The 12,456-nt window shown below is 33.8% G+C and overlaps 2 protein-coding genes across 2 annotated transcripts; one reads left to right on the top strand and one right to left on the bottom strand.

Moving 5' to 3' along the window:
- Positions 1 to 580: 580 nt before the first annotated feature.
- Positions 581 to 3,383, top strand: LOC135791288 (cytochrome P450 4c3-like). The gene is made up of 4 exons (XM_065301652.1): positions 581 to 822; positions 888 to 1,277; positions 1,332 to 1,717; positions 1,783 to 3,383. Exons 1-4 carry the CDS (start codon positions 666 to 668, stop codon positions 2,362 to 2,364), a joined length of 1,515 nt encoding a protein of 504 aa, XP_065157724.1. The 5' UTR covers positions 581 to 665; the 3' UTR covers positions 2,365 to 3,383.
- A 2,515-nt stretch (positions 3,384 to 5,898) lies between these two features.
- LOC135790833 (J domain-containing protein-like) lies at positions 5,899 to 10,540 on the bottom strand. Its single transcript, XM_065301113.1, has 5 exons — positions 10,442 to 10,540; positions 9,756 to 10,233; positions 8,801 to 8,902; positions 7,129 to 7,245; positions 5,899 to 7,063 (listed from the first exon to the last, which is right to left on the bottom strand). Exons 2-5 carry the CDS (start codon positions 9,846 to 9,848, stop codon positions 6,842 to 6,844), a joined length of 534 nt encoding a protein of 177 aa, XP_065157185.1. The 5' UTR covers positions 9,849 to 10,233; positions 10,442 to 10,540; the 3' UTR covers positions 5,899 to 6,841.
- Positions 10,541 to 12,456: the final 1,916 nt, after the last annotated feature.

Raw genomic sequence — 12,456 nt, 5'->3', positions numbered from 1 at the left:
ATTGTACGTCTGCGTGAAGGACTATTTACAAAGTTGTGGAATATTTAGGATGGATGACTGTTTAAGTAACAATATAACACTGGTGATTAAATATACTTCTAACTATGTTGTTACAGCTTTACTTAATTTTAAACACAGAGCGTATAAATATAGTGTCTGTATCTCAGCGTAAGCCACTGCTCCGTAGGTCCACCAATCACTTCAATCATCTAATTGATGGTGTCTCTTGTATGAGCAAAGAATTTCTGACACTGCGGTATACCATGCAGTAGAAGTTTATTTATAAATCGTGGAGTAACAATTAATAACTACACTAACTCACTCTCTATTTTATCAAAAATTATTTTTTTTATTTTATGATTTATTGTGTTAAATCAACGAATAAAAACAGGATTTAAATGTAATGGAGTTCAAGTGCTAAAAATTGATAAAACTTGAGACATGAACATAACAAACAAAAAAACAATGTTATTGAACCTTGAACTCACTCAGAAATAAACACAATTATGTGAGTGTTAGAGTAGCAACAGAACTTTATCAATATTTTGATACTATTACTCAAGTTGACTGCAAGGTTTAGCAACAAAATAAAGTTCAAAATAAGGTTTGGAATCAGTCTGGGATGTAATTTCTGGTTGTAAACAACTTGAGTGAAATTTAAAAAAATGATTTTTTTGGTTTTGTTGGGTTTGGGGCTGTTTCTAGCCATTGTTTGGTGGTATATTGATTACTATCGACATTTTAAGGGTGTTTTTAATATTCCTAGACCTGGATGGATGTTTCCTATATTTGGACATGTGTTTTTAGCCAAAAATGCTACTGGTAAGTCCAAAATAAAATTTTTTTTAACAAAAATGTAAAATTTTTTCTAATTTTTTAAAATGTAGATGCTTATTGGGTTCTGCATCAATTAACAATGACAGTGGGTAAAGGAAAAGCCATCCGTGGATGTCTCGGATATTTTTATGGAATAAACATAGCAGATCCTGCAATATTGGAGCGTTTATTAACCCACACAAGTGTAATAAACAAATCGCAATTATATAAGTATGCACATCGATGGCTGGAGACTGGTTTATTGACAAGTGATCATGAAAAATGGCGTGGACGTAGGAAACTCCTCACTCCCGCGTATCATTTTAAAATTCTAGAACAGTTTATTGATGTTTTTGATAAAAATTCTAACATTTTGGTGCAGAAATTACAACGGGAAGTTGGAAAAAACAAAACCGATGTTTTTCCTTTTGTTACTTTATGTGCTTTGGATACTATCTGCGGTAAAATTAAAAAATATTAATAAATAAGTTTAATTTATTAAATATTTTGTTTAGAAACTGCAATGGGGACTTGTGTCAACGCTCAACAATGCGCCGATTCGGACTACGTGCAATCCATCAAAAGAATATCCGAAATTGTTATTAGTCGTGGGATAAGCGTGCTTAAACAATTCGATTTTTATTACCTGTTTACTCAAGACTATCGTGATGAAACGAAATGTATTGAGATCTTACATGGCTATACAATGAGTGTAATACAATCAAGGAGGAAAGAATTACTTGCTAAACAAAATGAAAACGAAAAACCGAAACAAATCGAAGAAAACTTGGGATATAAAGCAAAAATACCGTTTTTAGATATTCTATTGCAAGCTACATTTAATGGAGAACCTTTGACAGATGAAGATATACGAGAAGAAGTTGATACATTCATGTTTGAAGTAAATTTTTAATTTTTTTTTAAATTTTAACCTAAAAATCAATTTTTTGTTTTTTTTAAATTCAGGGTCATGATACTACATCTTCAGCTATAAGTTTCACTATCTACTGCCTTGCAAACAATCCTCATGTACAGAAAAAAGTATTCGAAGAACAACGCGATATCTTCGTAGATAACCCTCAGAGAGAAACAACGTATCAAGACCTCCAAGAAATGAAATATTTAGAAATGGTTATCAAAGAAACTCTTCGTTTATATCCATCTGTTCCACTTTATGGACGTACAGTAGTCGAAGACTTCTCCATCGACAAATACTCATTCAAAAGAGGTACGGAGATAGCATTTGGAGTGTTTAGTCTCCATCGCAATCCAGAAATCTATCCGAATCCTGAAGTTTTCGACCCGGAGAGATTCACATTGGAGGAAACTGTCAAACGACATCCATTTTCATACCTGCCGTTTAGTGCTGGGTATCGTAACTGTGTCGGGCAGAAATTCGCCATGATGGAGATGAAAGCAACCATTGGCATGTTAGTAAGAAAATTTGTGTTTCAGGAAGCGCCGGATTCTGAGTTAAAATTGAAATCTGGGTTGATTTTGAGCTCGGCTACTGGCGTTAATGTCAAAATTACTAATAGAGTATGGTAGGTGTTTTATTACAATTATAAGAGCAGATTGTGGTCGGTTGAGTAAGCATCGTATTCGTAGTGTGATTGAAAAAGGAATTCTTGGCATATTGCTTGCAGCATAACAGCGGTCAGCAGAAATGAAACAATTAGAAATTGCATTTTCCTAAAGTAGAAGTTGACTACTCGTAAGTCAAGCACTAGATAACTTAAGATAAATTGCAGTCGAGAACTTGACATCAATTTTCAACGCGGTGCAATATCAATAGCAATCAATCATTAAGTTTTAATTTTAAAATATTTTTTTTTACCTTGTATATAATTCGTAAGCTATGTCTCTGATTGGATTTATCGTTGGACATTTTGTTTTGTCCACCGGAAATAATTGGAGATACGCGTCTTGGAATGTTATTCCAGGTGGTCCTTAAATTTTATCAAAAAACTCACAAAATGCACTTAAATTAATTTTATTAAATTTTATTAAAATTATTACCCGGTATGTTACTTAACAAACACACTAATAAAAAATGCCCAGCGTCCATTTTTGCTTATATTAAAATATCACTATTCTTTATATTAATTAATTAATAAATAAATACTGTTTCAGTAGTCTTAATAAGTCACTGCTTGTCTGTCGACTGAAAAGCATTCACCTAACGCCTGCGACTTTATAAGCTCAACTCTTGAACTGTTTCGCGCATGCCACGCTGCAGAAAAGCGTGTTGACGTGACTTATTTGCATTTTATACAAATTACAAAATATTATTATTATTATTTGAAACTCACGGCGTGAACAGGCGGTAAGAAATGTCCCGTTTTGGATCGATTGTTGGACATTTTGTTTTGTCGATTGGAAAGAGTTGGAAGTAGGAATCCTGCCAGTAAACTCCTGGTGGTCCTTTAATTTTAAAATAATAATATGAGCAATTACGTAAAACAATTAATGTTTTAAATTTTTATTTTATTTTATTTCTAAAGTGTTAAAATTACAATTTTTTACTTAAAAACGTTAAAAATAAAAATAAGAAAATTTTTAAAAAAGTCTTAAAATCTTTAAAAATAAATAAAATAATTACCTGGTAATGTTCCAAGTAAACACACTAATAACATATTACTGGTATCCATGTTAAATCACTTTTTTTAAATTTGTTTAAATTTGTTTAGTTTAAGTTCATTTGTAAAACTAAAGTGGAAGCGCGTGAAGCAAACTGCGTTCGATTTAAACAATACAACCAAATATATGCAGAAACAAACACGAGTTGAACACCTACACTGTGTGTTTACCGATAGTCGAATAGTGGCCGTATCGACCAAAAGTACGAAATCGTGTTCGGTTAGTTACTGAAAGAAAATTTGCAACGCCAACCGCAGGCACGCTGCAATATAGATAACTGTGGCATTTCTCCTTGTAAAGAACAATGCGAAGAAAGAGAGAAGAAAGTCTAGACGAGCGATAGTGATAGTAGGAGTAGGTAAATCCGGGAGAAGGAAGCGACTCGTGATAGATTAAAATATTACGTGTTTTCTTCTTCAATTAGGTAATCATTCATTGATTTTTTAAAATGTCAAACTTTTTTTTGCATTTGATTTGCAAATATTTATGACTTTGCAATCTGTAATTTGAGCTAGTAAACTAATTGTCAACTGGGACATAATATGCCGACATAAATTTGTCCGCAATTGAAACCAGCAAGCGCAATGACAGACAGAACAAGCGAAAGAAAAATGATTGCAGTTGTAATGGAGAAAATGATTAAATTTATTGCTGCCGCGACTCTCACCGACGATCATTGCCTGCGATAATCGTGTTTTCCATAAACAGCAGTTCGCGCACTGAGCCAGCAGTTCGCGCACTGAGCCCAAGAGGTGAAGAACTTGCAGAGTCGATCAAGAGCGAGCAGCAGGCACGTGAACGTGAACGGTGAACCATTAACGACCAATATAACGATGAGGAAATGAAAATTTGACTTTTAAAACCAAAGGGAATTCAAAACTTAAAAAAAAAACATTTTCAACCTTTCTACTAATTTAATTTGTTATGCGTTCAAATTAAGTAATATTAAACATTAATAATTTATTAAATTATTATGCGTTTATACGAGCTGTAAAATACCTATAAATTAACAATTATAACAAAACTATATATGACAATATGATTAATATTATCAAATCATTTTCCTTATTTGCTTTGTCATTTATGAATGCTCTAAAACTGGCAATAAACATTAATTAATTTATTGTTATTAAACAAAACAAATTCCGGTTCAAAACTTACGTAATTCTAATTCTAATAATAATAAATAATAAATAAACAATAACAAAAGAAAATATAACAACTTTACGGTATTTTACGGTACTTTTCTCTTGTCGGATATTATTATAATACCTTCATATCTCTAATAAGGCACTGAAAGGATTTTGAGTCGTAATCACGCCTTTCATCACAGCTGTCTTTCCTGCTAAACTTTACCAAGCCGCAATAAATTGTTGCCATTATTATTAAATAATATGAAATAATGAAACACGAACATGATCGCGGATTTGCGTCGACGCAAACGTGCAATGTTAATTAGCGGTAGCGACACATTTCACTAACCGACTTCTAGTTTCGTTTTATCGTTGTTATGCGTGTGCTACGAGTGAGCGCAGCGCTTGTTTGCATTTCTTTATTAATTCATTTAAATTGCGCTTGGTTTTGTATTTATTGTATGCGTGTGGATTCCGGTATCGTTCGCATTTCGTCGAACAAGAAAGTGTCTACGATCTACGACTCTATGCGTTTATACGCACATTGTCAAACGTGATTGTGAATTGTATGGAGTTATATAACATGCGCGCGATGTTTGTGGGCTTGCATTTCATGTTTTGTGAGCTTAACGAGACTTGATTTTGCTTGTAGATTGTGAACGGTGCATTTAAATGTGATAGGAGTGAATGTTCCTGCGAATTATTTAGTTTTTGTATTTTTATATGTGCTTAATATAGGCAACTTCTTGTACTTTCATGTATATCGGGAACTAATTCATTTATTTCTAGTTTCTCGTCGTTATACTATAGTTCAAGAGATCCTTTATACACTGCATACATAGGCAACCCATTATACACTCAGGAAGTTCACAAAAACATTCATCAAAAATGTTCCTGCGAATTATTTAGATTTTGAATTTTTATATGTGCTTAATATAGGCAACTTCTTTTACTTTCATGTATATCGTGAACTAATTCATTTATTTTTAGGTTCTCGTCGTTATATTATAGTTCTTTATACAGTGCATACATAGGCAACCCATTAAACACTCAGAAAGTCCACAAAAACATTCATAAAAATAAAAGGCGTTTTTACAGCATTTATAGACGGTTTAAAGAGTATTCAGGATGCAGATTAATAAAAAAAACAATAAATTAATACTTGTAGCAGTCGTCCACAAGATACTGAGTGTTGCAAACCGTCTAAAACTTCATTTTAATAAATTTACAAACAAAAATTGACAAGTTAGGCGCATCCACCAAATATTATTAAATATATTTTTCAAAACCCCATAAAACTAAACATTCAGCATTAAAAGTCCTTTATTACATCTTGATTTAATTTATTCACCACTTATTAAGACAGTTAATGAGTTACAGTAATGATTATTCTGTTATTTACCTCTTTCGCTTCAGAGAGTCATAAATAAAATGATTGAAACTCGTCATAAACATTTATCAAAATATATGAATATGATGCGATCTTCTTTCTGGTTTTCTTAATTACAAGTCACAACACATGTTTAATTGCAAAACCTCTTTGCTTCTTAACTTAAATCGTAATAATAGCATCTTAAAATTAATGTTTAAACATTTTAAACTTTAAACATTTTAAAATTTAATTATTTGCAGATAAATTAAATAGATAACATAGAAGTTGATAATGAATTAGTATAGCCATAACTTTTTCTGATTTTGGTCCTTACAGCGTGGTTCCTCAATAATTTGTATAAGATTTCAATCGAAAAAATAGTTTCATGTCAGAATTTTTGGATTTACATTTTGTAGACACCCTGTAAGTATTGTTAAGACATAATATATCTGTATATATATATGATTTTTGAAGTTTTATAAGTCTCACACTGATTTATGATATTCTTGTTAACTTTACATTTGATAGCATTTGTTCATATATATATTTCTCTTCATTTCTCTTAAATCTCTTAATACATTTTAATTTTCATGAGAAAACAACACATTTTATCACATTTAGGTATTTCAGGTATTGGGTTCTAAGATTAAATGCATATAACATTTTTTCTCCTCTAATAAAAGTGTGAAATGACTGCGGGACGAAAAGAAATCAATAAATGTATAAAAATAATTTTTGTAAAGCAGAAGGTTGAGGGATATGGGGTTGAGTTTGAACGTGCAATGGTAACATCTCGACATCTGGGTCACAAAAAGGTTGAGAGATTCGGGGGTGCGTATGCTGTGTGTGTGGGAGTTTTCGAAGGTGTAAGCGGGGACGTTTAGATTTCGTAGTTGCGGAACTTGCTGACGACCTCGCCGGGATTGTCGCCGCCCCACGCAGAGCCGGCATTGCGCGATCCCCAGTGCAGATTGGCGCCGCCCTCGGACGCGCGTCGCTGCGCCGGCGTCGGCGTCTGCAGCGACGACGGTCCTGATGAGATGCCGCCGCCGCTGCCCGGCAGCATGCGGTCTTTGGTCTTCGGTACACTCCAATGCATTGACTTTGGACAAATAAAAAATTTTTATAAACAATTTAACACAAAACAAAAACATTTATAGTAAATACCTGTTGGACGTGTTCCTTCATTCCAAGCCATTGCTTGTAGCTAATTTGAATGCCGGAATTCTTCCACTTGTCATACATTAGTTTCTTCTCGGGAGTTGTGAGGACTTCCTTGGCTTCCTGGAAGAAATAGCAAACCACAACGTAAATACTCTTTTGTGTTGCGTGATGGAGACGGAATTTTTGAAATAGCACACTTTGCTCGATTGCACTAAACCTGACGCTTTTCTTTCTCCGGAGTGGAATGCGAATTGCAAACGTGGAATACCGAATGGGATGAATAGTGGAGGGAAAATGAAAATCCCAAACACAAACAAAAACGGAAGTGCTTTGCATGCCATTCCATTTCCTGGCCATTCTTTTTCCATCCGTTGGATTCATTTTCCCAAGTGCTGAACTGAATTTTCTCAAAAATATTTCAAAATTAAATTTTTAATAAAAAGCATAAATTTTGCAGAATTCTGTTGTTTGATAAATTAATATGAATATTAATGACTTGGAAAGTTTGCACAAGCGTGTTGCACCTAATTGAACGCAATTTTATTCAATTTATTACGTCGCAAAAGATTAGCCTTGATGTCAACACAAGCAAACATCAACAAAGAAATAATGCAAATCCCCAACACCGAGGGAGTTTACCCAGACTGCAACAGAATTAATACCATCACTTTAAGCATATTTCATGGTTAAAAGCAATATTAAACATAAAAACATAAATTTTCCCTCAAAACAAAAAAAATTTAAAAAAAACTTAATTAACTGATTGATAGTGACTGGAATAGAAGTAAAATTGTAAAAACTGTAAAAATGTAGCTGGGATTAATTAAAATCCGAAAATGGAATTCCATTTTGAATTCGAATGTGTGATTCAGCAGTGGGCGATGTGTTTCCAGGTCATCGGAGTCCTGATGTTTGCGACGCATCGGAGCATGCTGTCATCTGCTGCCAACTGACCATCCGCGAATGCCCGATAATTAATCAATATGCGAATACGCGAATTAAAAGCCCAATCGTGTGTGTAAAGAGAGAAACATTTCAACAAGTGTACGAGTATACTACTATTACGTAACAAGTGAAAATTTTAGGTGTTTTTTGTTATTTACGACCGCACTACGAAAATATTGATTATATCTATATAGGGCACTTTGTTAATTGAATCGGCAAGTATTAATTGACTCTATAACTATGCCTATTAAATATTTGGTTATGCGGTAAATTAGATCAAAACAAACGCTAACAAACTTAACTAAACAAATTTTAGTACAAAATTACATTATTAGGAAATACCCAAATCAATATTTTCTTAGTCTATAATATAAAAATGAATCGCAAAATATGTTGGTAAGCGCATAACTCAACAACGCCTAGACTAATTTGGCCAATTCTTTTTTTAAATGTTTGTTAAAGTCCAAGGATGGTTATTGCGGCGAGAAAAATTCGAATAATTGCAGGGAAAACCCTAAAAACAGCCTTTTTCTATAGGATAAAAGTTGGCATTGAGATTCAATCATAGTTATAGTTAAATAGTTGAATCCGAGATGGCGCGCTGAACTGCATTATTAGCTATTCTTTATATAATTAATTTCTTTAAAATAAAATTGCGAATCTTATTGATAGAATTGACACATACTACGTCTAGAACAAGAGAGTAAAAACGAATAAAAATAAAACTTACGTTAATTAATTGAAATTTCCGTTCGGCTTCCTTATCCCCGGCGTTTTTATCAGGATGATATTGAAGCGCGCGAGTCTTGAACTCGGTTTGGATCTGTTCCATCTGAAATTAAAGAAAAAACAAAGCAAAATTTTAGATGATTATGTTCATGACGTACTCGTAGTGTATTTATCAACGTAATCACCGACGGAAAATTGCGGCGTCAACGTAAACGCGTGGAAGACTGCGGTGAATAATTTAGCGACACCGACGTCGACGGCGACGCTTTACCTTCGACGTTGACGTCGTTAAACAAGCGACGCGATGCACGTGCCTGCACGTGTCGTGTGGATCACACGCTTGATGAATACTTCACGAAGGTGCCGTTTATTCCATCGTTTGTAATAAGAAATTATTTTTCAAACAAAAAAAATTAAACAAGAAACAAATTTAAGTGCATTTCAATGTTCCGGATATTTTTAAACATGTTTCCAGCAATTAGGACAAAAATATTTTGTGTTTTGTCACTTGCCAAAACGGAAAATCGATATTTGTAGGCGTTTAATATTTTAACGAGCGCGCAGTGAAAATTTTTATTGCTTTTACTGACTTAAGTCACTTTGACTTAACTTATTAACTTTGCTTACTGGTAACGATACCATACTCGTAAGTAAATGATTGATGGTTGATGTATTATCAAAATAAACATTAATAATCGTCAAATAGTCAACGGTATACAATCAAATGAAAAATCGACTTTTAATCGCGTTTCATTTCCGCCGATATTTTCCAGCATTAAACTTTAATTTAACGCTCTGCTATGCATCGATTTCTTTTTATTGCTTGTTATCTCGGCCAGCATGTCAATAATAAAAATTTTACGATTGCGAAACGAAATTCGCCGATTACGCTAACAATGCAAATTGCACTCATTCAATTCGAGATGTAAAAATGCAAACAAATTGTTGTAACTTACCGACGAATGCTCGTTGACGCCGAGCACAGCGTAATAGTCCTCTTCCTCATTTTTCGTGTAATTGAGAATCTCATCGACGCCGCCAGCGCTCATCTTGGATGAATGAATTAATTAACACTCACGTTTCGTCGAAAAAGAAATAATTTTCACGAGCGAGATTGTTGTGAATGTGAATTCCGTGTGATAACACAGTTGATAAACGCAGATAAGCTTGTTTTGGGTCAGCAGAGTAGACCAACAAGTAGTTCACCGTCGACGACGAAGCGAGCGACTGCGAGAGCGAGCGCTGGGAGCGGTGGGAGCGCTAGCTGCGCGCGGGGTGGGAGCGGCGGGATATCCTTGTATCCTTGCACCAGCCGCCTCCGACGCGCGTCGGGTGAGCTCGTGCTCTCACAACCGGGCGCGCTCTTGTTCTCGAACAATTTTCAATATGCGACGTAGAACCAGGGCGGATAATATACCAACGTTTCAATCCAATCTGGAAATATCAGAAAAATAAAATTATTCTTTTCATTCATTCAAGTTTTACGTGAAATAAAATTAAAACATACAAATTTACATTTTAATTGCGAAAGAAACCCAGGAGAATACTATTTAATAATTTATACCGCACTTAAATTAAGCACCGTCAAAAAACCCAATGAATAATTAAGATATTATACAGGGTGTTGTAGATATTTACTTACACAGAATAAAAATAGAGTTTTTATCCGTTTGGAGCTCTAAACCAGTCTAAATTGAAGGCTATCACATACTAACCGGGTACCAAGGCACTTTGTGAATGCGTGAATGCGAAATAACGTTGAATGAAGGCGAGCGAAGTTACGACGCCGTGAATTGTGTGCAATCGCGGACGCTGGCGAAGGTGAAAGCCGTTTTTGTGATGCAATCGCGGCAGTTGCGCGACTCAACGACTTGTTCTTTGCATTCAGTTAACAAGTTGTCTAACTATTCATTACTACGCTTGCTATGCGACACTTTGTACAAATTTACAGATTTATACAAAAACAAAGGTGTAATATTTTAATTTTTGTCGTTTTTAAACACGAAGAGTAAAATGGGTTGCATAATGTTATTTTTCACGTGGATAAAAGTAATTTAAGACAAATTAAATTCCGATCGAGGGCAAACAATGGAAAATCACGTCGTGGATTGGTTTCTGTGCATTCTGTGAGTTATGCAAACGAGGAAAACCGAGCAGAGCGAAAACCTAAAAGTCTTAAAACGAGAAAGAAAACTCATGAATATTGCAAGCGTTTATTATACGGCTTTTCTTACTTTTACCTTTATATTCTCTTAGAGGTCGTGAATCTGAGCCAGTGTCTCAGAAAGCACAAATGGTGGATTCAGTTTACAATTTTATTCAATTTATTTGAAACCAAAGCTTAAAATTCACGAAAATTTTTACAATTTTTGCTTGTTTTGTAAGTTTTTGTATGTTTTTGTTGGTTAAAGTAATGGTACTTGTTGAATATACAAGTTCAAGGTTCACTAAGTAATTGTACTCATTGTGATTGTCAAAATCAACAACAAGCAACCAACCGTTAATCACCATCAACGTGCACGCCTGCACGTGTACGTTTGCCAATTTATAGGACAAGGCACATGTTGTTAACCCGCGGCGAGCTTTAGATGTTGGAGTTACGTGCACATTATACTAGGAAGAGGATACATACGCCATTTGCAGATTGTTGGCAACGTCGACCTCAAAATTGATTAAACTACCAAGTGAAACGTAATGATATTAAGATTTTCTACCAGTAGGTAAGATTAGATATTTGTATTGGTATTAGCACGGCAAAAAAATTTGAAAAAAAAAAACAGTTTTCTGTTTTTAATTATAAAGAAATGTAATTACGTATAAGGAAATTAATTTTTAATATTTTTATTTTGTTTTTCTTTTATTTTCACCCCCTCATGCCAATTTTTTCTTATGAATTAAATTTTTTATCTTAGATTTCCAATTTACCTAACTTACCTTATATAGAATTGTCCGTAGAACAGTCTCTGCGATTTATTCCTATTTATCTCTGATAGTATAAGAGATATTCGCGATAGAAAAAAATGGGCAAAAATTGCAAAATGTCACTTTTGGCACTTTCAGTCGCGTTTTTGACCTTTTATTCTTGAAAATATAATTATTTTATATTTTTATCTGATAGAGAATTTTCCAATCTTTCAGAATCAACAATTCGTTGGATTCGAGCGCTTTTTGTTCAAGAGATATTAATTATCGAAAATCGTCGATAAAATGATCAAGCACCCCCTTGGCAATTTTTTTCTTAAGAATGAAAATTTTTTCTCCCCGATTTCCGTTTTAACTATTCTATCTTATAGAAAAAGTTTGTAGATTAAAACGCTGCGATCAGATCTTAATTATCTCTTTTAGTTTAGGAGATATTCGAGATTGAAAAATGGGCAAAAATTGCAAAATGTCATTTTTGGCACTTTCAGTCGCGTTTTTGACCTTTTACTCTTGAAAATATAATTATTTTATATTTTTATCTGATAGAGAATTTTCCAATCTTTCAGAATCAACAATTCGTTGGATTCGAGCGCTTTTAGTTCAAGAGATATTAATTATCGAAAATCGTCGATAAAAATGATCAAGCACCCCCTTGGCAATTTTTTCTTAAGAATGAAAATTTTTTCTCCCCGATTTCCGTTTTAACTATTCTATCTTATAGAAAAAGTTTGTAGA

Source organism: Atheta coriaria, unplaced genomic scaffold, assembly GCF_025399875.1.
Source record: "Atheta coriaria isolate IRGN ID8LTWV9N9 unplaced genomic scaffold, Caltech_Dcor_3.1 hic_scaffold_4_pilon, whole genome shotgun sequence".
Taxonomy (NCBI): domain Eukaryota; kingdom Metazoa; phylum Arthropoda; class Insecta; order Coleoptera; family Staphylinidae; genus Dalotia; species Dalotia coriaria.
Note: the sequence above shows the minus strand (reverse complement) of the source record. Positions and strands in the feature narration are given on the sequence as shown.

Bases quoted from the DNA above. Each gene is read 5' to 3' on its own strand.
- LOC135791288 (XM_065301652.1), top strand. From the start codon at position 666: ATGATTTTTTTGGTTTTGTTGGGTTTGGGGCTGTTTCTAGCCATTGTT. The intron at 823-887 runs GTAAGTCCAAAA...TTTAAAATGTAG, and splicing joins TTTAGCCAAAAATGCTACTG to ATGCTTATTGGGTTCTGCAT. The intron at 1,718-1,782 runs GTAAATTTTTAA...TTTTAAATTCAG, and splicing joins TTGATACATTCATGTTTGAA to GGTCATGATACTACATCTTC.
- LOC135790833 (XM_065301113.1), bottom strand. From the start codon at position 9,848: ATGAGCGCTGGCGGCGTCGATGAGATTCTCAATTACACGAAAAATGAG. The intron at 8,903-9,755 runs GTAAGTTACAAC...CTTTAATTTCAG, and splicing joins GCGTCAACGAGCATTCGTCG to ATGGAACAGATCCAAACCGA. The intron at 7,246-8,800 runs GTAAGTTTTATT...TATTTCTTCCAG, and splicing joins GGAAATTTCAATTAATTAAC to GAAGCCAAGGAAGTCCTCAC.